The 22402-nt window shown below is 36.3% G+C and overlaps 2 protein-coding genes across 2 annotated transcripts in view; one reads left to right on the plus strand and one right to left on the minus strand.

Annotated features, from left to right (window-relative positions):
* HTR2C (5-hydroxytryptamine receptor 2C) overlaps window positions 1-22402 on the minus strand; it is a 295033-nt gene that overhangs the window by 166242 nt on the left and 106389 nt on the right. The gene's annotated exons all lie outside the window — the stretch shown is intronic.
* Window positions 21181-21987, plus strand: LOC125092269 (nascent polypeptide-associated complex subunit alpha-like). Its single transcript, XM_047716649.1, has one exon. The coding sequence runs from the start codon at window positions 21223-21225 to the stop codon at window positions 21868-21870; it is 648 nt and encodes a 215-aa protein (XP_047572605.1). The 5' UTR covers window positions 21181-21222; the 3' UTR covers window positions 21871-21987.

Genomic DNA, 22402 nt, shown 5'->3' on the forward strand with positions numbered 1-22402 from the left:
AGATGATGCAAACAAAAACCTTAATTTCTTTTATTGATTAAGAGGTGACAATGCATCCTAAAGGTATTAGGAAGAAAACATGAAAACTCTCCAAACAACTTATCAAAGAATTTCAGAGAGAATGCCTTTAATTTGTATAGGCTACTTTTCAAGGAGTTATTTGCAAAACCCCACCAAATATTTCCGTAGCCAATTATTTAGCAATTAGCACTCACTATATTCAGTATGCTAGAATGTTCACCAATGTCAATGTAAAGATTGATAGTGACATGTGCCACTCTCTAAAGATGTTATTGCCACAAAGGTGTGCAGCAGAGTGGCACATGTCACTATTAATCTTTATATTGATATTGAAGGAATACTTAGTGTAAATTCTAGTGATTAACATAGAAACCCTTTGTTTTTTTTTACTGCCAGGAGATTCCTAACTAGAAACAAAGTGGGTAAACCTCTCTGTTCTCTATTCCTGGTTTTCTATATATTCAATTTTAGGATTTTGATTATACTCTCTTCCTGCACCAAACATCTAACTGAATTCTTTTCTGGGATCACAGGCTTTTACAAGAGCCTGGATTGTGATGTTAGGTTTGTATGCAGTGGGCTGTCAATGAGAAAAATGTAGATGCTCTGGGGGAGGGGGAGAGAGACTTGAATAGCTTGAGAATGTGGAATAACATTGAAAAATCATCTGTTCTGTCTAATTTGAAGATATTTTCAAGGAATGTAAAAAAATGTGTTGATAATCTCTTCTAGTGTTTTCTAGTTCCTTTTAGAAATTTGGAAATAAAATTTTACTGGAACAAATTGTACCTCCCGATGTTTTCCATCTCATTAATAGTACTATTATTCTAGTCATCAAGCTCTATGAATTTAATTTATTCTCTCTTCTTGTCCCCCACATCTCACTTGTGAGTTCTATCACTGTTACCTACACAGAAATATAGTTTCTCTTTCACTACAATAATGCATAAAGTATGGTCTCCAGTGTCCAGAAACAAAATATTCCATGGAAGAGATAAAGTGACATTCGCTACATCATTAGTCATACCGTTTTTATCCCATAAAATGCTGCCAGACAATGCATAAATCCCTTTTCTTAGGAGGTCTGGAAATAAGTGACAGAAAAAAAAGTGGTACAGAGAGACAAGAAGGTCTTATTTTGCTTCTATGGCCTCAACAAATACTAAAATCCTTCTTTTCCCAATATTAAAATACAAAAATTATTTTTAATTTTTACTTTTCAAGTGTCTAAAAATTAATATAATTTAAAAGTTTCAAAGTAAAATATATTTCATTCGAGTAGATTATAACAAAACTATTTGAAATTGTGTTTGCTTTAGCTTGATATGATAATCATCTCGTTAAACATTGTATCTTCCATATTCTCAGCCATGGTAAAATCGCATTATTGTTATTCAAAACACTGTGTTTCTTTAAAATTTAATCAGTGTTGTCACCTTTTTTATATGTATATTTTCCTGTGAAATATAAACAAGAAAACAACAAATATTCTAACTTCCGATTTTGTTAATTGAGGAGAGTAAGTAATAATCACAAAAGTATATTGTGTAAACAGATCTTCAATTTATTAACAAAAGTACCTTAAGGGCAAAATAATATCTTTCTATACTATTAAAATTTGAATTTTTTTTGAAACCTGACTAAACTCGTTAGAAAATGCCCCTTGATTGGCAGTAAAAGCTTAGAACTATGATTTGATAGATAGGAATAAATTATATATAAATTATGTCAAGTAAGTAATGTTACATTACATGTTTCCCCAAAGGGCTAAGACACTGTGGTGATATTTTGCAATGAGAAATGTTCTGTGGGTACTTCTACAAAAACCTCCTAAAGCCTTGGATAAGATAAGTTAAAAGAAACAAAAAAACAAAAATAAGAGAAACAATAACAACAACAAAACCCATACAAAGCAACACTAATTAAACACTCTGATCTGCAAACCTCTCAGACTCTGCCAATCTTTCATAATGGAATTCTCATCGTTGTTGAACAGAAAAACAATACCTGGGAATTTAAGTGCTCAAATTTGAGAAGACTTGTGTTTTAAAGAGTTAAGAAAAAAAAATCACTGGTAGGATACCTGGTAGAGTGATTCATTTTAAATGAGAATTTATATGGTTCTCATAGAAACTATGTTTGGTCATGTAACAATGTCAAAGTATTATATATGTAAAGTAAATCACGGGTTAAATCATACATATAAATATGTACATATACACTTCCTTAATTCATTGGACAATAATTTGATGGTTTGCTATATTTTCTTTAAGGGATACCTAGTTTTCCATGCCCATTTGCCCTTCAAGTGGTGAGGGATCTATGGCCATCCTTGTGGTCTATAGAATACTTTATGTTCAATTCGTTTGTGAAAGACTACAAAGATGAGAAAGGGAAATCACTTTTGCATGTTATCTCAGTCTTGCACATTTTAAATTTAGCTTATGAAAAGAACTTTCTCGTGGCTCCGTATTGTGAGATGCAAACGACAAAGAAAACCCCAAGATTTGGACTCTAGTAAAGTCATCATTGGGGATTAGGTTTAAGAGTCAAGTGTTACACCAGTAGAGAGTAGACATTAAGTTAGAGAACAGGAAAAATGAAGGAGGGCAGCAAACAGAAATGGAAAGAATAGGCAAAAAGGAAAATGACAAGGGAGACTGGTCTGAGAAGGAGCAGAGTCATACTGTGCGACTCGTCCAAAAGAAGATTGCCAGTGACCTTAGCGTTATTTAAAAAAAGTTGTGTAGAAAGGGTCTAGAATGAAATTGGATGAAGGGGGAGAGGAGAGGACCATCCAGACAAGAGGAGGTAGTAGGCGAGGAAAAGGAATATGTTCAAAGGGTTTGTCCAAAGCAGCAGAGGCAGATCTGTGCTAAATATGTGCTAAAGACAAATTTTTGAGAGAAGGAGCCATAAAGATGTACTTTCCGTGTAACTCCCACATTCCTTAGTCAAGACTGATGGAAGGGCAGGAAGAGGGAGAGACTTGAGGTTTAAGGTGTGAAGTGAAAAGATCCTAAGAATGAGAATGAACTGTGGTTTTATCTAAATTGTGTTTGGAGAAAGACAAGTCTATGATCAAGACAAGTCAAAAATCCCAGACATTTGCTTGCATCTTCAAAGGCTAACCAGTTACGATTTGTTTTTACTATCATCTTTCCTACCCTTTGACACGGAAGAAAGATTGGTCATGGTTCAATCACATTTCCTGTCCTCAAACTGCTTCCTAGTCATTCTTTTCCAGACCTGGTTAAACATAATACTGATAAAAATAGTAAGAAAGTGCCAGTGTTTCTACCTGATGCTTTAACAAAATTTGGAAGTAATAGGTTATCCCATTAAAAAACATAGTTTACATTAGATTTCTGGAAATCCCATGAGCTGATTATAGTGATGAAGCAGCTTATTTTCTCTTATAATGAAGAGATTAAGTCTGACACTGAATGTTTTAAAAACTATAGAAGAGGCAGTCAATTGAGATCATTCTTGACTGGCTTTTTATAATAAAGCATTTAAGAATTTTATAATTAATAACAAACGTAGATGTTTAATTTTTGGCAGTTTCCATTGTTCAGAAATTATGGACTTAGGATTCGAAACTAGATAAACTGATATCTAGTTTTTACTAGGTAAAAAGTGCATTAGTTAGAGATGTTCAGATTTCTCCTCAGAAGACCATGTAAATGTGGCACAGATTTACATTTTTGGGGGAAATCTTTTAATTCAAAAACTATTATATTATAATACACATATTATAATATTATATTATAATACACATATTATAATATTATATTATAATACACATATAATATTATATTATAATACACATATTATAATATTATATTATAATACACATATTATAATATTATATTATAATACATATATTATAATATAATATTATAATAGTCAAAAACTATTATAATATATTATATTATTATATTATAATATTATAGGAATTTTCCTTTCAACTTCAGATGCACTGTAGGAATTATCAAATAAAACGTAAAATTGTCATACTAAAAAATTCCCCTTTGCCAACTCTAGTTAAATCAGACAATAGCTATTTATGATTTTAATGAAAAAGTACTATGTTATGCAGTTATTGTAATCCATGCAATTAAAGTCTATTCTTTCACGTCAACACGGGATATTCAAGCATGTTAAGCGCAGTTAGAAATTTATTTAACTCCATTTTAATGAATCCAAATCTTCTACCTTCAAGTGTAAGGTCTTGATTTATCCCAGAATTGTGAATTCATAAAACTTCTATGGCTGAAAAATTATGAGTGATCAAATAATCCAGTCCTTGGCCTTCAAACAGGTCTATACTTAAGCCACTTCAAGAAATGCGATAATTGGGATGCCTGGATGGCTCAGTTGGTTAAGCAGCTGCCTTTGGCTCAGGTCATGATCCCAGCGTCCTGGGATCGAGTCCCACATCGGGCTCCTTGCTCGGCGGGGAGCCTGCTTCTCCCTCTGCCTCTGCCTGCCATTCTGTCTGCCTATGCTTGCTCTCTCTCCCTCTCTCTCTGACAATAAATAAAAAAAAAAAAAGAAATGCGATAATTGATGTTCTTCAGAACGACCTCCAGAAGAGGCAATTTCATAACCTTCCAGTGTTTAGCAATCTGCTTCCCAGAAAATCATGTATTAGGCAAAAAGCCTCAAGCTAAGAGACTTCAATAGAAATGATTTGTTTCTTACTAAGTTGAACATAGATCTCTATTAAAGTATAATGCTCTACTAGCAACTTGCTCACCGCGTCTTTTCTTTGACTTGTCCGAGAACGCAGTGATTCGGACCCAAAACTGGAGACCTCCTCATGAAGAGCCATAGGGAAGTCTAATGGTCCTGAAGATGCAATTTTATATGTTGGGTGAATTTAAAATTTCCTCTCCAAACCGAGACGCTTTCAAAAGTAAAGGGCGAGGGGGTGTTCACTGGACAGGACTGCGGGCTTCTCCTGGACATGTCATTAGAACTGGTAATAAGGTGATTATTTTATCGAATGCAGGTGTAGTGTAATTTCCTTCCCTCACTGCCTTAAGTTAATGTCAGTGATTGTTCAAAGAAATTTAACTCTTCTTCTTGTACTTGGAATTAAAATGAAACATGAACCAATTTCTCGTTATTTTAATTTACTAAATGCTTCCTTGTGTTTTACATATTTTATAAGAGTGATTACTGTTAAATTTAGTGAGACTTCACAAGATGGTTAACTCCAAAGATCTACAGTTTATAAGGCCCTAAGTTTTTCCCTAGCTAGACCTATTCCATTTATTGAAATAATACTTTAACAACAGAACCCCTTCTAAGTTTAAAGAGTTAAAATAGCTACCCAAATTATTCCGTGACAATAGTAACAGGCATTGAGAGAGTCTGTCTTGTGGGCAGAGTGCCCAGTATTGGAAGTTGCTTTCTCCATAGGTGGTAGCAGAACTATCCCTGAATATTGTCAGCATAAGTATCCATGTAACAGAGTAAACTGAAAGCTTTTGAACAGCAGAGCTCACAGAGCAAACCATATGCTAAATCTCTGTTTTGGAGACCTGGTTTACAGGGCTGAAAAACTGTATAACAGCATCTTATAATGGCATCTTCATGGGGTAGCAGACAAGCTAGACAAGGTCTCTGCTCTCACAGAGCTCACATTCTAGCAGGAGATACAGACAATAAGCATTTAAACACATAAGTAGAATAATTCTGGATTGTAAGGATTGCTATGGATAGAATGAAAGAGCACAATGGGATAAACAGAGACTGGGGGAAATATTTGAGATGGACCTATGTACGCAGCCATAACTTGGGGTTAGATATTTAAATATACATATGCTGTAGTAATAATAGTAGCCAGCATTTGTTGGTTATTCTCAACCACAATAAAAAATACAGTTCTTTCATACTGGTAAGTTTAAGCACATAATCCGTGTCTCTGATGGGAACAGTTCAAAATTTTCTGTTGGTTTGATTTTAATTTTGCAAACCAGGGTGGGGGGACGCGGGGGACACCGCTTCATCTTTTGCTGAGATACTTAAAACTCAATTCAGCTGCAAACTAAAGTGTGTTCCCACTTACATTGGTGTCTCCTCCCCCATAAGCAACTCCCACTTTCTATTTCATTAGTTTAAGAGATCACAGGCTTTTGGCTATATAGCAGGCCTTCCTTCTGGTGGTAGAGGTTCCAGTAGAGTTGTGAAAAGCGAAAAGTTCAATCAGTTGCCCAGATGTATTTATTGCCAAATAACGGGGTACTTGGATACATCTGGACAGCCGAATGAACTCTTAACTCCTCATCTTTCCAAAAGCTCTTCATCTCACAGCTCCAGAATCACCTAGATAAAGGGAGAAAAACAAACAAAAGTCCACTTGGCAGTGGAAGGATCAGTCTATTTATGGTTCTGCTGTCCCATTAAAAAAAAAAAAAAACAACAACACAAAAAACACGTGAGTCCTACTTATGCTTTATAACTTATTACATAATGCATATAAATCGCCAAAATACAGCAAGACTTAAAAATCACAGGTTAATGGCATGACATGAAACAAATACATAAAATTGAGTCAAAATCAAAATTAATTTTACTAGCAATTTATATAATATAGAATTCATTCTAGTATCATTTAGTACCTTAAATGTTAAATATATATATAACACAGCATAGAAGAGTAGGCTAGGAGGTTGGAGACACAGGTTCTAGCCCTGACTTGTTTGATGTATGACTTAGGATAAGTCACTGGACCAATTCGGGCCTGAGTTTTTTATCCATACCATGAAGTTGTTGTAATAGACAATCTTTATCTGTTCTGGCTCTGAAATGCTGAGATTCAAGTTGTTTTTCCTAAAAGCTTGATATTATTTTGTGCTATTTTACAAACAACATGCTTCAACCCTCCCCCTTCGCCCCTCATTCTGCTTATTATGCTCGCTCTCGTTCTCTCTCAAATAAATATATAAAATCTTTTTTTTTAAACAAGATACTTCTAAAGAGCTGAGCTTCGTTACAATTAAATTCTACTTCTTGTTACTGCCAATTAAATGTAAGACATGACATTCACCCACAACGTCTTGATTTGAACGGAGTGTGAAAGCGATTTTTAACTTCAGTATGTTCCTAATGCAACCGACGTGTCCTACAAATTTATGTGCATGCATTCTGTCCTATTTCTTCTTCCTACTTCCTTAAATGAATCTGAAATGCGTGTCTCATCTTCAAGAGTTAAGAGACTACACAGACTCACAATAAATTTAGCAGAAAACTTTTTAATTGCAATTATCTGATTTTAAAAAATCTGATGCCTAGAAGATAGAAGAGTGAAGTTTAAGAAGCAATCGTCAGATTCGTGGCTATCGAAAGCTTGACTTCTGCTTTAAAGGCTTAATGCTCAACTAATACCTGTTTACCGTTTTGTGTACTCTTCTTCCTTTTTATTTATTTATGGAGAAAAATAGTACTTCAGTTGGACAACGTTGAAAATACTGTTTCTTGCCCCAGTTCTGTGAACTTTATACCAGATGGTGTCAATAATTAGAAAAACAGATCTGCCTATTTTATAACTCCTCTCAGTGATATTAAGCTAAAATATCAGACCACAAATGACATGTAATGTTTTCACTTTTTTTTCCTAACTAGATGCGTGAAGAATTCTGCTAATTACTCTCCCAGAGTGCCTCCTGTGCCACTCAACTTACAAAATAAAATCTGTCAGGAAGTTCAAACCAACCTAAATCTTCAAATCCTTTGGTTCATGACTTCAAAGTGTGTGTGTGTATGTGTGTGTATGGGGGGTGGGGAATGAAAAGAAAGCTGCTATGGGTATACCCATCTTACTATTATCATCCTCCAAAACACCATCACTTCATAAACTCAAATCATCTCATGATGAGGCAAAGCCCTTTTGAGTGGATGAATATTTTCATTCATATTTTCCAAGCAGGAGAATTAACTTCCCTAATACTAAAAATCTACAAAATACGGAACACCGCAAATTTGGAAAAATGCCATTGGTGAAATAGCAGATGCTTCATAACAGCAAAAACTGTTTTTGACATTTCACCGAAAGATTATATATAGGCAGTCATGATTGTTCCACCCACTTGTGGACAGTAGAGACATAATTTCCTATCACACAGATTCATACTATAATATAGACCAGCTGTAAGCAATTTTGCTAAAATATCAACATGTTATTCTACAGTTTTACCCACAGTTAAGCTAAATTTGAGAAGAAAACCAACAGGGGTGCCTTCTATTGTTACATTTAAAGGACTGTTCCCAAGGGCACCTGGGTGGCTCAGTCAGTTAAGCATCTGCCTTCAGCTCAGGTCATGATCTCAGGTTCCTGGGATCAAGGCCCTCGTCGGGTTCTCTGTTCAGCTGGAAGTCTGCTTCTCCCTCTCCCTCTCTCTCAGTGTTCTCTTTTTTGCTGTCTCTCAAATAAATTAATTAAAAAAAAAAACCTTAAAAAACAAAAATAAATAAATAAGCTGTCCTAAGAAGTCCTATTTTCTTATTTTATAAATGACAATTTCTAGATTAAATTACAGGAACTTATTTTTTTCAAAGTGCAGGTGTTGTGCTACTATGTGTCAGACACTGATAATTAGTTTCACCTAATTTAAGTTCCAAAACTCACTTTAAAGGAAAAAAAATTGCTAGGTTGAAAGAGGTTAAAGCAGTTTTTTCCTAGAAAATTGCAAGTTTGAGATTCTAAAATTTGGGAAATTTTTTTTACAAAGCACATTTAGGAAGACAATATAAGCAAAGAGTTTACGTGTTCATCTAGACATTGTTCCGGGTGCCTGAATGGCTCAGTGGGTTAAAGCCTCTGCCTTCGACTCAGGTTATGATCCCGGGGTCCTGGGATCTAGCCCCACATCGGGCTCTCTGCTCAGCAGGGAGCCTGCTTTCCCCTCTCTCTCTGCCTGCCTCTCTGCCTGCTTGTGAGCTCTCTGTCAAATAAATAAAATCTTTAAAAAAAGACATTGTTCATTTATTTAACTCATTTATCTAATGCCTACTATGTGCTTGGGATTTATCTAATACCCACTATGTGCTTGGGATTCTAGCCACTTGGGATTGATGGGGTTCAGGGCAGGACACCTCAGAATATGCCATTTTGGCATGTGAATTATTTGAGTTGAAGGCAATCAAGGCTCAACAGACTCAAAATGAGCTTTTTATCTCCCACTTAACTGTCTAAAAAAATTTAGATAGAGAATCTGTACCAGGAAGACAGCTATCACTAACTTTTTTGTGCACATCAGGAAGACTTTTCCACCTGGAAGGCAAACATATGTTTACCAAAAATGTGTTCCTCCTATCTCCTTATGAATTGTCTTCCTCCGCTACGAAGTCTTAAACCCCAACTCCCTTCTCCTTAGCTCAAGACTGCACATAAACCTGAACTGCCTGTCAGTGGGTCTCATATCGTTGGGGAACCCATACATATAAAATTAAATTTGTTTCCCCCCTGTTCATCTGTCTTATGTTATTTTGGTTATTAGAACAGCCGAAGAACAGAGACGGGTAGGGAAAAAATTTCCCTTCCCAGACAGGATACACCAGTAAATGAAGCAAAGCCCCATGCCCATATAGAGGTTACATTCTTGTTCTTTCTACTGATTACTAATTATTTGTTAATTGAGAATTTGTGGTAAAATCTATAATTTTTAACGGTTTTCAAGGTTTTATTCATCTCTTCCATTGGTAAAGGAATAGAGGTTATGCAAGCTACTTTTGGCAAATTACCTTGATCCTTAAGGTTACTAAGATATTTGTGATTATATATTCACTACTATTCTCTACTCAAACTTAATTTCTTCCCACCATCTGCTGGTATCAGGGATCTAAAATAAAATCTGTTGTTACTGTATTGCTTATATTGTAAGAAGGATTCCTTGAATTTTAAAATCTAATTTTAACTTACTAAAATATTTTGGTCCAGATTAAAACCATCTGTAGAGAGAAGCAGCTAAAAACAATGCAAGCCAAAGATAGAAGTGTTGGCAATATAGTGTCTCCACAGCTGAATTTATTATGACACACACACACACACACACACACACACACACACACACATATAAGTTTGAAAAATTCTACAGACCACAAAACACCTGCTACTCAAAGAAAGCCAGAAATTATTCTAAATGGTCATTGCAGTTGACTTACCAAAAACTGAGAAGTTACATTCATGAAACAAGCAACCAGCTCGCGCCAATATTTGTGGAAACTTACTCATCAGCTTCCCACATACCTTTTGGCAAGATACTTTGCATCTGGCAGTAGAGAAGCTGTCAATATAAAACTTTATAAAGTTCATGCCACTGAATGTATTATTATGGTATGCCCTGGGAGGTGTTACTCTCTAAGTCACCATCCGTCACCCTAAAATAAGTAGAAGAATAAAGAATCTTCTCGATTGGGTAATCCCTGTAGAAATTTCTCAGTATGAAAAGAATGTAAGAAGGGGATGCATAATAATTGTTTCCATGTATTATTTTTTTAAAGATATTATTTATTTATTTGACAGAGAGAGAAAGAGAGATCACAAGCAGGCAGAGAGAGAGGGGGAAGCAGGCTCCCCGCTGAGCAGAAAGCCCCATGTGAGGCTTGATCCCAGGACCCTGAGATCATGACCTGAGCTGAAGGCAGAGGTTTAACCCACTGAGCCACCCAGGTGCCCCTCCGTGTATTAATTTATTACTATATGTCAAACACTGTGGGAAATACTTTATATACTTTGTCTCCTTTAATTGTTACCGTGGCAACAGTACAATAGCAGATTAAAAAATAAATTGACATGTTAACAAAATACCAAACACTGTTAGTAAGTGGTAGAGCAGGATTCAATTTCAGAATTATTCACTCCAGGGTCTACACTCATTCACTCTATACCACTAACCCTTAGAGTAGTTCTTTGATTTCTGTAAGAAACTATACAGTTCTCTAAATTGCCAGTCTCTGTGCCTACTAAGTATACTTTCAGGGAAGGTGTTGAAAGGGGCCACCCGAAGACCACACAGCTTCCTGTTTTGATAGGTGAGGAAGCTGATCCAGAAGAGATAAATGATCCATCCCGTCCTGTATCCTTATGTTAATTGTTGTCAGTACCAAGATTAGAAGCAAATCTCCTATTCTCTTTCCAGTCCTTTGATGCTGAGCCTTATGGGGAGCAAAGGGCCTCTAAGAGTCACAGATGATGGAAATCTCACTAGTTTATGCAAAACTTTAGTACTGATGTCTCATGCCCTCCCTTTAAGTGAAAGAGATGAAAGAAATGTCATAGACTACAAAATTAAATGCAGTAGAATGCTCCTTTGGAATGCATTCCTTAACACCTGGCTCTTCAAATATTCCAAAAAGGATGTCAGGCTAAAGGCAAGGGAAAAAAGGAAGGGAGGAAGGAGAGGAAGAGAAGGGAAGAAAGAAGGGGGTAGTGAGGGAGAGAGAGGGGAAGGAAACAGAAGGAAGAAAGGGAAAGAAAACTGTTGTTCTCCAATCTGTATTAATTCCTAGACTGGAAGTCCCACATGGTTGTGTTATGCCTACTGTTCCAGGGACTAACTCTGGCAGGGATATGCTGGCAGGACTATCCTCAAACATAAGTTGTTTATGCAAAACTTTGTTAAATCTCACAGTTGCTTTCTTGATCATGTAATTTACCCAAAACAATAGCACGGGAACAAAGTGATTTTTAGATACAATTAACACTTCCCTGACTCAGGCGGAAATGTAAAGAAGGCAGTTTTTTTTTTCCTGTTGGAAAACATATTCAGACAAGTAATATGGAAATAATCCCATCAATGAATAGTCTTAGATTATTATTTTAATACAGTTTGGGAATTTGGCATAACTGATGTAATTGTAGGCAAAGCAAAACTCCACTAGGGAGGTTTTAAATAGCAAGAGAACATAGCTTTTAGCTTTGGCTCACCAGAATTAACCCAAGGGATTCACAAAATGACACTGCCTTTGATCTTGCTAAAACCGTTTCACTGTGCCAGTTGCTTTGAAAGCAGACACTCCTTTGAAGCAATGAAGTATTCAGTTATAGTTGAGTCTGCCAAATAATGCCTTTTCTGTCTAGATCACATAGTTAAGTACCCATACAAAGTCTTTGGTCCTTTATATATATTATTGAGTCAGGCAACTCACTTTTTGAGAACATTATGTCTCTAAAGCTTTAGGAGTAAATGCATACAGTAGAGGGAGAAGCTGACTTTAATTGTTATTAGAGGAACACATAAGTATGTTGCATTTGAATGAGCACAGATTTTTGGGAGCCAAAGATGGAAAGATGAGCCCAACTTTTACTTCTTGAATTCTTAACTTTGGGCAACTCAATCCTTCTGTGCCTTTGTGTAATCTAGTGTGAGGCCAAAAAGCTGGTAAATATGAAATTGCTCCGTGAAGAGCTAAATGACTGGCAGATATTAAAGTGAAGAGGTATGTTTATGTAATGAGTAAGTGCATTTTCTCAAATTAGTCTATGGAATTATCTGATTATTTTAAAATTATGTTCGGAGTAACATGATTAGTTACCAACCTATTTTAGTTCACATTGATTACTTTCCTAATATGCAATTCTAATAAAATATATTCTTTTTTTAAAAAAAGATTTTATTTATTTATTTGACAGAGATCACAAGTAGGCAGAGAGGCAGGCAGAGAGAGAGAGGGGGAAGCAGGCTCCCTGCTGAGCAGAGAGCCCGATGGGGGCTCGATCCCAGGAGCCTGGGATCATGATCTGAGCCGAAGGCAGAGGTTTTAACCCACTGAGCCACCCAGGCACCCCATAAAATCTATTCTTAATGAAATAACTCACAATAAACATTTATTTTCTCTAGATTTTTTAAGTTTGTCTTCAAAGATTGAGGCAAATCAGTCAGAAATGGTTATAATACATGTATCTAAATCATCTTACCTTGAAAAAAGGGGCAAAGGTGACATCAGAAAGAATGTTTTGCATCAGACTAGAATTGAAATTTGTAGGGTTCCCATGATATTCAAATGAGGAGGATACCTAAACACTCAGAATTTACATGTGTAGGGAAAGAAACAAAGTCGCTCACTTAAGCCGTGAACTGCAGAGTGGAAATAAATGGTTTGTCAAAAGGCGAAGTTATTTCTTATAAATAGCTCTTTACCAGCAGGTTCAGCATAAATACACTTTCCTGTCAGCTTTAGTCTCCTTATAATAGGCTGGATTATAGTACCATCTCAGGATAGTAACATCAATAGTGTTTGGCAATCTAGTCAAGAGAAAAATGGTACCCAGGGGCACCTGGGTGGCTCAGTCAGTTAAGCATCTGCCCTCAGCTCAGTTCCTGATCTCAGGATCCTGGGATGGAAACCCAAATAGGGCTACCTGCTCAGCAGGGTGTCTGCTTCTCCCTCTCCCTCTGTAGCTCCCCTGCAGCTCCTCCCCTCTTTTTCAAATAAATAAATAAAATCTTTTAAAAAAGAGAGAGAGAAAAGTGGTATCCAAACAATCATGATGATGTACTATGGAAGCACATGCTTTCTAAATTGATGGACCTTTTCTGTAGGTGTTTTTTTCCCTATGGGTTTGTTGTTGTTGTTGTTTTTGTTTTTGTTTTTTCCTTTTAGAGAGTGAGATAGAGGGAGAGGGAGAGAGAGAATCCCAAGCAGGCTCCATGCCCAGCATGACCCCACAGGAGGCTCAATCCTACAACCCTGAGATCATGATCCCAAGGAAAATCAAGTTGGTGCCCAACTGAGTGAGCCACCCAGGCCTCCCTTTCTGTAGGTTTTTAACATAATTACATCTTTAGGTTTTATAGTCCCATGGAAATAATGCACTATTAACACATATTTATAAAAATGATACATGTTTTTAATCTTAGTGTCCATAATGATGTAAGAATTACATCTTATCATCCATAATGATGTGAGTAAGAATTCCATTAAGAAGACCCTATCACTTCATCATTTTTAAGCAGACACATATACAGTAGGCACACAAAAATAGCTCTTGAGCTTTTGGAGTTGCAGTGTTGAGGATAAAGAGTCCTTAGAGATTTTTTTCTGAGTTAAATTGGGGTAGTTGGTTGGTAGTCATTGACAGTTTGTATTTGCTCTCTGTAGACAATGGTAATTAAAATATTTTTTATTTTGTTTGTTTTTAATGAACTCTAGAAAAGACAGCTGACCAAATCTTAAAATAATAACTTTATAAGGCTGATTGATTACATTCAGTTTATTACCATCTAATATTTTAATTTCATAAATTATGTGTCAATTATATGTGATTACTTGGTTACTACCTTTTTCTGGACTGGATTGCCAAAAGCTATAGATTTCAGTTTAAGAGTGTACTCTAATCCAGCCTATATAAAAAGGATGATGCCAACTAGAGGGTATATTTATGCAAACCAAATTCTATAGATCATAATTTTTTTTTGGTTCTTAAATCTTGAAATGACTGTAAAAGAGTCAACTGTGTGGCTTATTTTCACTTTTAAGGTCATAACTATCAGGACAAGCAGGTGAGGAAAAAAATAAGTGCATGTCCAATCTATTTCAAATCTTTACATTGATTCTAACTCCATCAGCAAAATGTTCTCCAAGTTTCTATTTCAGTAGGACATTTGTTATCCAAATAATACAACAATAGTAAAACAAAGAGCTATTGAACTAGGGAAGTTGTATTATGTCTGTCAACCTTGAAAGCATGATAGAATGCTTTTTCAATTGACAAGGGCAGGTAGAATCACAGACCTTCACATCTATTCATAATGATTTAGAGTAGCAAGTCAGTTCTATTTACAGGAAGGCATAACTCATACTCCATTTCAAGGAATAATTCAATGTATCATTATATTAGTTATGCTATTATAAAAGAAAAAATAATATGAATGGGTACAAAACCACCCGCCAGTATAAACTGCTAGAGTGAAATGAAGACATACGTTTATTGTTCTTATATTTTATATTCTTTCAAATCTGAAGACTCATGCTTTCTTTGCCAAGAAATTCATAATTGAATCATAAGAAATGTAATAGAGCAATATCTGTTGCAGCAACCTTTGATGTTAATGAGGGAACTGGCAGTCACATGAAATCAGATGGGTCACAGAAGTGTATTTGCGACAAAGGAAACAGGCTAGCAGCTTGGTATTTCTTCTATGCTCCATGAAAATCATAGTATGGGAAGGTTTTCCAAATCATCCTTTTCATTAAAGTTATCTAGAGGTGGACTTGAAACTATACCTGTAAGTGGTAAAGTGGTAGCCTTCTTTTTTTTTTTTTTTTTTTTTTTTTTTTTTTTTTTTGCAATGACAGTAAACTTGATTCACTTTAGCCTTGTAGTCCCTGAAAAAAAAAGTTCACTGTACTTAAGTGTTAGGTCTCTAACAAAAAACATTTGATGAGGAAAAAAGGAAAGGCTCCACACTCATATATATCATTAACTTATTGAATAAGCCTCAATTGAAGGCCTTCTATAGGTCAGGATCTGTGCTAGGTGCTGGTGACATGGTGACAGGCAAAATAGACATGATCCTTGTTTTTGTAGGGAAAAGAAAGCTATGGGCAGGTCACAGACCTTATATGAATAATCACACCAATTCTATATTGCTGGAAATTGTAACTGGTGCTAAGAGAAAGGATAGTATACTATGAGAGACTTTAATTTAGATTGGTTGATCAAATAGGGCTTCTTTAAGAAGTAACAATTAACTTGGATCTGAAAGATGCATGCTATTCCAATTTTTCACCAGGCTATAAGGTTATTGGAATCAAACTGTATTTCAGTCTCAAATCTATAAGATCCAAAGGCACTTACGGTGCCAGAGTTGTATGATGAATGTATTAAAAGTTGTAGCTTAAAGCAAAAAATACCTACTATAAATGTTTCAAAAAGAAAACTTGAGGACATTAAACAATGACACATTAATGCTTGCTTTATTGTTGGGCAATCCCAAGTTCCCACAGAATGTCTGAGGTAGAATTCTGATATTTAATAAATGGGAATTCCTTCTGTGGGCGTCTTTCATTTTGGGCAACATGCATTTTAGAGCTGCCATCTAGTGACTACCACAATAACTACTAAAAAAAAAAAAAGGTCATTTATATTTGTGGACATTGTGGTGGTTTTTACACAGAATAAAATGCTCTTACCTAGATGCAACAGTCTATGTGAGTACACATTGAATTCTGGAGACTCTATCTTTATATGCAAAGTACATCTATGTGCACAGGGCAAGAACATTAACGTAAAATGAAGAACAGGATAAGTTAGCATTAAAAATAACAGATAATTCACTTCAAATGTATCTCATGCCAATTTGGATAGAGCAATTTTGCAAACTGCCAACATTACAAATGAGTTTCTAAGAAAGGAAACAAAAGTGGTTCTCTTCTCCAATGTGGTTTAAAAAAGGGGGGAGGTTGTTCTCAATGTAGTAGGTTAAAGTAATTTTTAGTTTTTATGATGTAGAAGAGAATAGAAAATAACATCATTTATTTGTACACAGTAAGAATAAATCCTTTTTTGGTGAAACATTGTGTGTGTGTATGTTCTGAATGTCACACTAAAGTGTATTTCAATGCTGCCAATATCGGTCAAAATTTTATGAAAGGTACTTCAAATTCTAAGAATGATCCTAATGACCCTCATATGGGTCCAATGACCTTGAATAATCCCCTTTCCTATAAGTGTGACCAGGGCATGTAAAATGAGATATTACTCCCATGAGTTTGTTGCTTTATATGGCAAAAGAGATTATCCAGGCACACCTAATCTCATCCCATTAGTGGTTTAAAGATTTATTTATTTATTTATTTATTTATTTGACAGAGTGAAATCACAAGTAAGCAGAGAGGCAGGCAGAGAGAGAGGAGGAAGCAGGCTCCCTGCTGAGCAGAGAGCCCGATGTGGGGCTCGAACCCAGGACCTGGGATCATGACCTGAGCTGAAGGCAGCGGCCTAACCCACTGAGCCACCCAGGCGCCCCCCATTAGTGGTTTAAAAGCAAAAAATTTCCTCTGGCTCATAAGTGAAGGGGGTGTCAAAGGGAACAGAAGCATTAAGAAGGCTTCTAAATGCAGCTTCTGACCTTGAAGATGGAGCCATGGTGGGGTGGGGGGGAGACATGGGCTGCTCCTAGGAGCAGAAAGCACCCCCCAGCTGACAGCCAGGAGGAAAATAGGTACGTCAGTCCTACAACCACAAGAAACTAGATTCTACCAACAACCTGAAAGACCATGGAAGTAGATTCTTCTCCAGAGACTACAGATAAGAGCTTGGCCCAGAGGACACACTGACATCAGCCCTCTGAGACCTTAACCAGAGAATCCTGGACTTCTGACCTACAGAACTGTGAGCTGATAAATGGGTGTTGTTTTAAGACACGGTTCTTGGTAATTTGTTACAGAACAATAGAAACTAATACCTGGGCACCTGGGTTGGTTGGTTAAATCTCCAGTTCTTGATTTCAGCTCAGGTCATGACCTCAGGTTTGTGAGATTGAGCCAAGCATTGGGCTCTGTGCTCAGCAGAGAGTCTGCTTGAGATTCTCTCTCTTTTTCTCCCTCTGCCCCTCCCCTCTCTAAAATAAATAAAGTCTTTTTTTAAAAAAGAAGCTAATACAGTTAATCAATACAGTTAATATGAGGTATATGAAGAATCTTGAATTATTATAATGGCAGAGATGGGAGCAAGTAAGGATCACAGTGTGAGGAGTAGGAATGATTGTGAAATGTCAGGAAAATTAAAAAGTGAGGATGATGGCATTAACATCTCAGAAAAATGGCCAGATGAGAAAAGTGAGGAATCTACCTGCAGGACGTAGCAGGTGAAGGCTTGTTCTCTCTGTGCCATAAAATTATTTCTTCCCTAGCAGAGAAAATGGGTTCATACCCATTTAAATGTTTGTATCTCAATTTATTTATTTTTCTAGTATTCTCCTAAAAAGAAATGAGAGAATCAAGCTGAACATTTCTTAGAGATATGTTCTGATGGATAAAGAAATTTGGGAAGTAATTAGAAGTTGCCCATTGCCACATCCATCTTAATAGAAAAGCTTTACTGGATTTGAACAAGCATAAATAGGAATTGAATTAAATTTATACCAAAAAAGCAGAAGACACTTTATTTGGATCAATGCAGAATAATAAGTCAAGTGACTGAGTCAGTACGCTGCTAGATTTGTGGCACAAAAGGAAATGGAAACACTGAAAAGTTCTGCTTGCCCAATATATAGAGCGGGTAAAACACTGATGGATCCGTAGTAGGTAAATGCGAACTTGATTCCGTATGGCACAGATTGAAATTCCTCTGAGATTTGGGGTAACAAATATAACCTACTTAAGGAAAGGTTTTCAGAAATTAAAACTCAGAGCTGTCAGATCACAGAAAGAAAATTTTTGAATAGGCTATAATTGTTATTGAAACACTGAGGCAATTAAAATCTTAAATGTGAGGAAAAGCAAAGAGATGATGGCTTCCCAGGAGAATGCCATCAAACTTTAAATATTGCCTAAGCTCTAAACTGCTCAAAGAACTAGCAGGATTATTAAGTTTTTAAATCCTTTCCCTGCAGTGAAACCTCATAGAAAGCCATTAATAAGCAACTACTATGAGCAAGACATTATTTTCTTCTTTTTGGGGTTTATATAATAAGAGGGCAAATGTAGGCCCACAGAGAGTTAATACTCAAAGGACATAGGAAAAAGGTGAAGTATCATCAATATTATATAGTGTGTCAATAATCATCAAAGCTCTTTCCTCATGTGTTGTAAATTCTTAACGGAGTCCAAATGAATGAACATAAAACCATTTCAACTGGGGCTGAAGATAAATGAAAAGTAGTCATGTACTTTCAGTTAGTTGGCTCCTTTAACTTATATTACTATTCATCTTTGTGGACTTGCTTGATGGAAGAACATTGTTTCCAGAGTTCCTAATATTATTTTCCATACCCAAATAGTAAAAATAAATGCTATACTTAATTTCATGACTTTCAGTAGCATACCCAAGACTTCTAAGACTACCCCCCCCTTTAAAAAACTTCTCTTTGGGGGCACCTGGGTGGCTCAGTGCTTAAGCCTCTGCCCTCAGCTCAGGTCATGATCTCAGGGTCCTGGAATCGAGTCCCACATCGGGCTCTCTGCTCTGCAGGGAGCCTGCTTCCTCCTCTCTCTCTCTCTCTGCCTGCCTCTCTGCCCACTTGTGATCTCTCTCTGTCAAATAAATAAAATCTTAAAAAAAAACTTCTCTTTTTATTCTGCAAATACTTATTGGTTTCTCAGTAAATCTGAAACACAGTCTTTGTAGGTAATTGATTAGATACAGATTTTCTTTCTCAGGGGAGGGGAAAAGAAAACAGGTGAAGCAGATACCAGTAGAACCTAAAAGTCACTAAAATACAAGGGATGATGGGTGATTTGACTTGTAATTAGCAAGAGGCACCAGTAAAATCAAATTTTATCTCAGACTTTTGAGAATGGGTGCATTTTCATTTTTTCTAGTGTTCTTAGGGTGTAGTCTTACTTAGAGTTGGGGAAGGGACTAATGTCTATATAATCCTATTACTGTATAAAGCATGCTCAATTACATGACTTTGAAGAACTGACTCGGATCTGGAAATCATGCTACTTGCACAAAACTGTTTCATTAGTGACACTCATTTGTTTCCTGGTGTGAGTATGTGATTCCTGCTGTTAATGAAAATAGGAAATTTTGCTAAATCAAGTCTTAAGATAAATGGGAAGTATGACATTAAGCTTCAACGCAACTCAATCGTTTATATTATCACGGTGCATTTATACGGCACTTCATATTTGTAATGTTCAAGATAAATGACCTCATATTAACTCTCCTACTGAGTCTGGGGAGTCAAAGTGAGCACATAACTCTGTTGTTCAATTAACCGAGTGAAAAGCTTACAAAACCTCACAGGAATTATTTGTTCACTGTAGCTACTATTTGCATAGCACTGGTGGTTCACAGCTAGTGTTTATTGGGGAATGGGCAAAGATTTAAACTAATGTTTATAATTCTGCTGTTAAAAACTTCATAGCTCTTCAAAATATTTCAGTGAATAAAGATCATGGGGCTAGGGATTATAATAATATAATATTTTAAAATGACTTCTGTGTGTTCATTACTATGAACTTGGAAAGGTAAAGGGAAACAAACGTGAGATTGCAGGTGATTTTTAAGGAAAAGCAGATATTCAGCATTAGAAAATTTAGGGAGCATTCTTTCTGTTGCCTCTTGTTCCTAATCACACACAAACAAACATATTTTAAAACTCCCAATCTTAATCTCACCTAAGGAGTCTGAATCTATAGTATCAAAAACCTCAGCCAGAGGCCTTAAGGTCTTAGGTAAAGGAATATTTTGTCTCTGTACTGAGTTTATGCATCGCTTAATAGATTTATTAAAATATTCTTAAGTTATGTTACCTTATTTAAAATGTTTATTTCTGCTTGTTGGTGCTCTAAGTGTCATAATCTTTTCAGTGCTTAGAGTCTTTAAAATCTTACTCTGAAAAAAAATCTTACTCTGATTCTTCCTGAATGGAACTACAGTTGTGGAGGACAGTGAGATCTACTGCTGATACTAGGAATTTGAAGATTCCTGCAAATTATTTAACAGTGATTTTCTCATTGAACCTTTGTGGTTGCACATTCAAGGTCAGTTTTGTTTTATTTTGTTTTGTTTTTAACTAGGCTCCACGTCCAGTGTGGAGCCCAACATGGGGCTTGAACTCGTGACTCTGAGATCAAGGGTTGGATGCTTAACCAACTGAGTTGAGATCAAGAGTCGGCTGCTTAACCAACTGAGCCACATGGGTGCCCCTCCAGATTGGGTTTTATGGTTATCGCATTAGAAACTACAAGGAGAGTCAAAAGAAGTAGGTCATGGTATGAAATTTGCTGATGACATGGGATAATATTTCAAAAATCAACTCATCTAATTTCCTTAGATTTGGGGACATTCTCTCTGCATTTTTTATGAATTTTCTCTCTGTTTTGCTTTGCTATTTAATCTTCTATTTTGTCAACTTTTCTTACAAAGATGGGATAGCATAATCAAAAAGATAGACAACGTTGGTTTCAAACACACCATAGGAATGAATACAGAATAAACTGACTGTAGTAATAGTACTACTAAAATGTTCTTGGACTCTTTCTGCCGCCATCTTGGTTCCGCGTCCCCCGCACAAAATGCCTGGTGAAGCCACAGAAACCGTCCCTGCTACAGAGCAGGAGTTGCCACAGCCCCAGGCTGAGACAGGGTCTGGAACAGAATCTGACAGTGATGAATCAGTACCAGAGCTTGAGGAACAGGATTCCACACAGGCAACCACACAGCAAGCCCAGCTGGCAGCAGCCGCTGAAATTGACGAAGAACCAGTCAGTAAAGCAAAACAGAGCCGGAGTGAAAAGAAGGCACGGAAGGCTATGTCCAAACTGGGTCTTCGACACGTTACAGGGGTTACAAGAGTCACTATCCGGAAATCTAAGAATATCCTCTTTGTCATCACAAAACCAGATGTCTACAAGAGCCCAGCTTCAGATACCTACATAGTTTTTGGGGAAGCCAAGATCGAGGATTTATCTCAGCAAGCACAACTGGCAGCTGCTGAGAAATTCAAAGTTCAAGGTGAAGCTGTCTCAAACATTCAAGAAAACACACAGACTCCAACTGTACAAAAGGAGAGTGAAGAGGAAGAGGTTGATGAAACCGGTGTAGAGGTTAAGGACATAGAATTGGTCATGTCACAAGCAAATGTGTCAAGAGCAAAGGCAGTCCGAGCCCTGAAGAACAACAGTAATGACATTGTAAATGCTATTATGGAATTAACAATGTAACCATCTGAAAACGAGGACTTTTTTTGGTGTTTAAAAAGAATAACTGCAGCTTGGTTTGAAATTTGTACTGTTTCTATCATTAATAAAGTTATGGCTTCTTGTTGGATGAAAAAAAAATGTTCTTGGATAGTAGGAAGACAATATGTTATCACACTAATTTATAACCATCCCATCTCTTTTCCCCCATATTACACAGGAATTCTTTATTAAAAAATCATGATTATGACTTGGGAAAGAGAGTGTGTCTGAACTCCTGAGCTCTCACCAATGTATGGGCAATCTTTTAGGAAGATATTGTGTTGACTACGTATTTTTATTCTATCATATTGACTTAAGAATGTGTAGTCCAAATATTAGTAGCAAATGAGTTTTGGAAGCTTCATTGTTCTTATTCAGAATTACTGATGATTGTATTAATACAAATCACCTTAAAAAGATTAAATTACCTGGTGACAATTTAAGTAATGTGGAGCTCAAGTGCAAGTATTTGAACTACATTCTTATTCAAATACATGATTTAATAGACACATGT

Source organism: Lutra lutra, chromosome X (assembly GCF_902655055.1).
Source record: "Lutra lutra chromosome X, mLutLut1.2, whole genome shotgun sequence".
Lineage (NCBI taxonomy): Eukaryota > Metazoa > Chordata > Mammalia > Carnivora > Mustelidae > Lutra > Lutra lutra.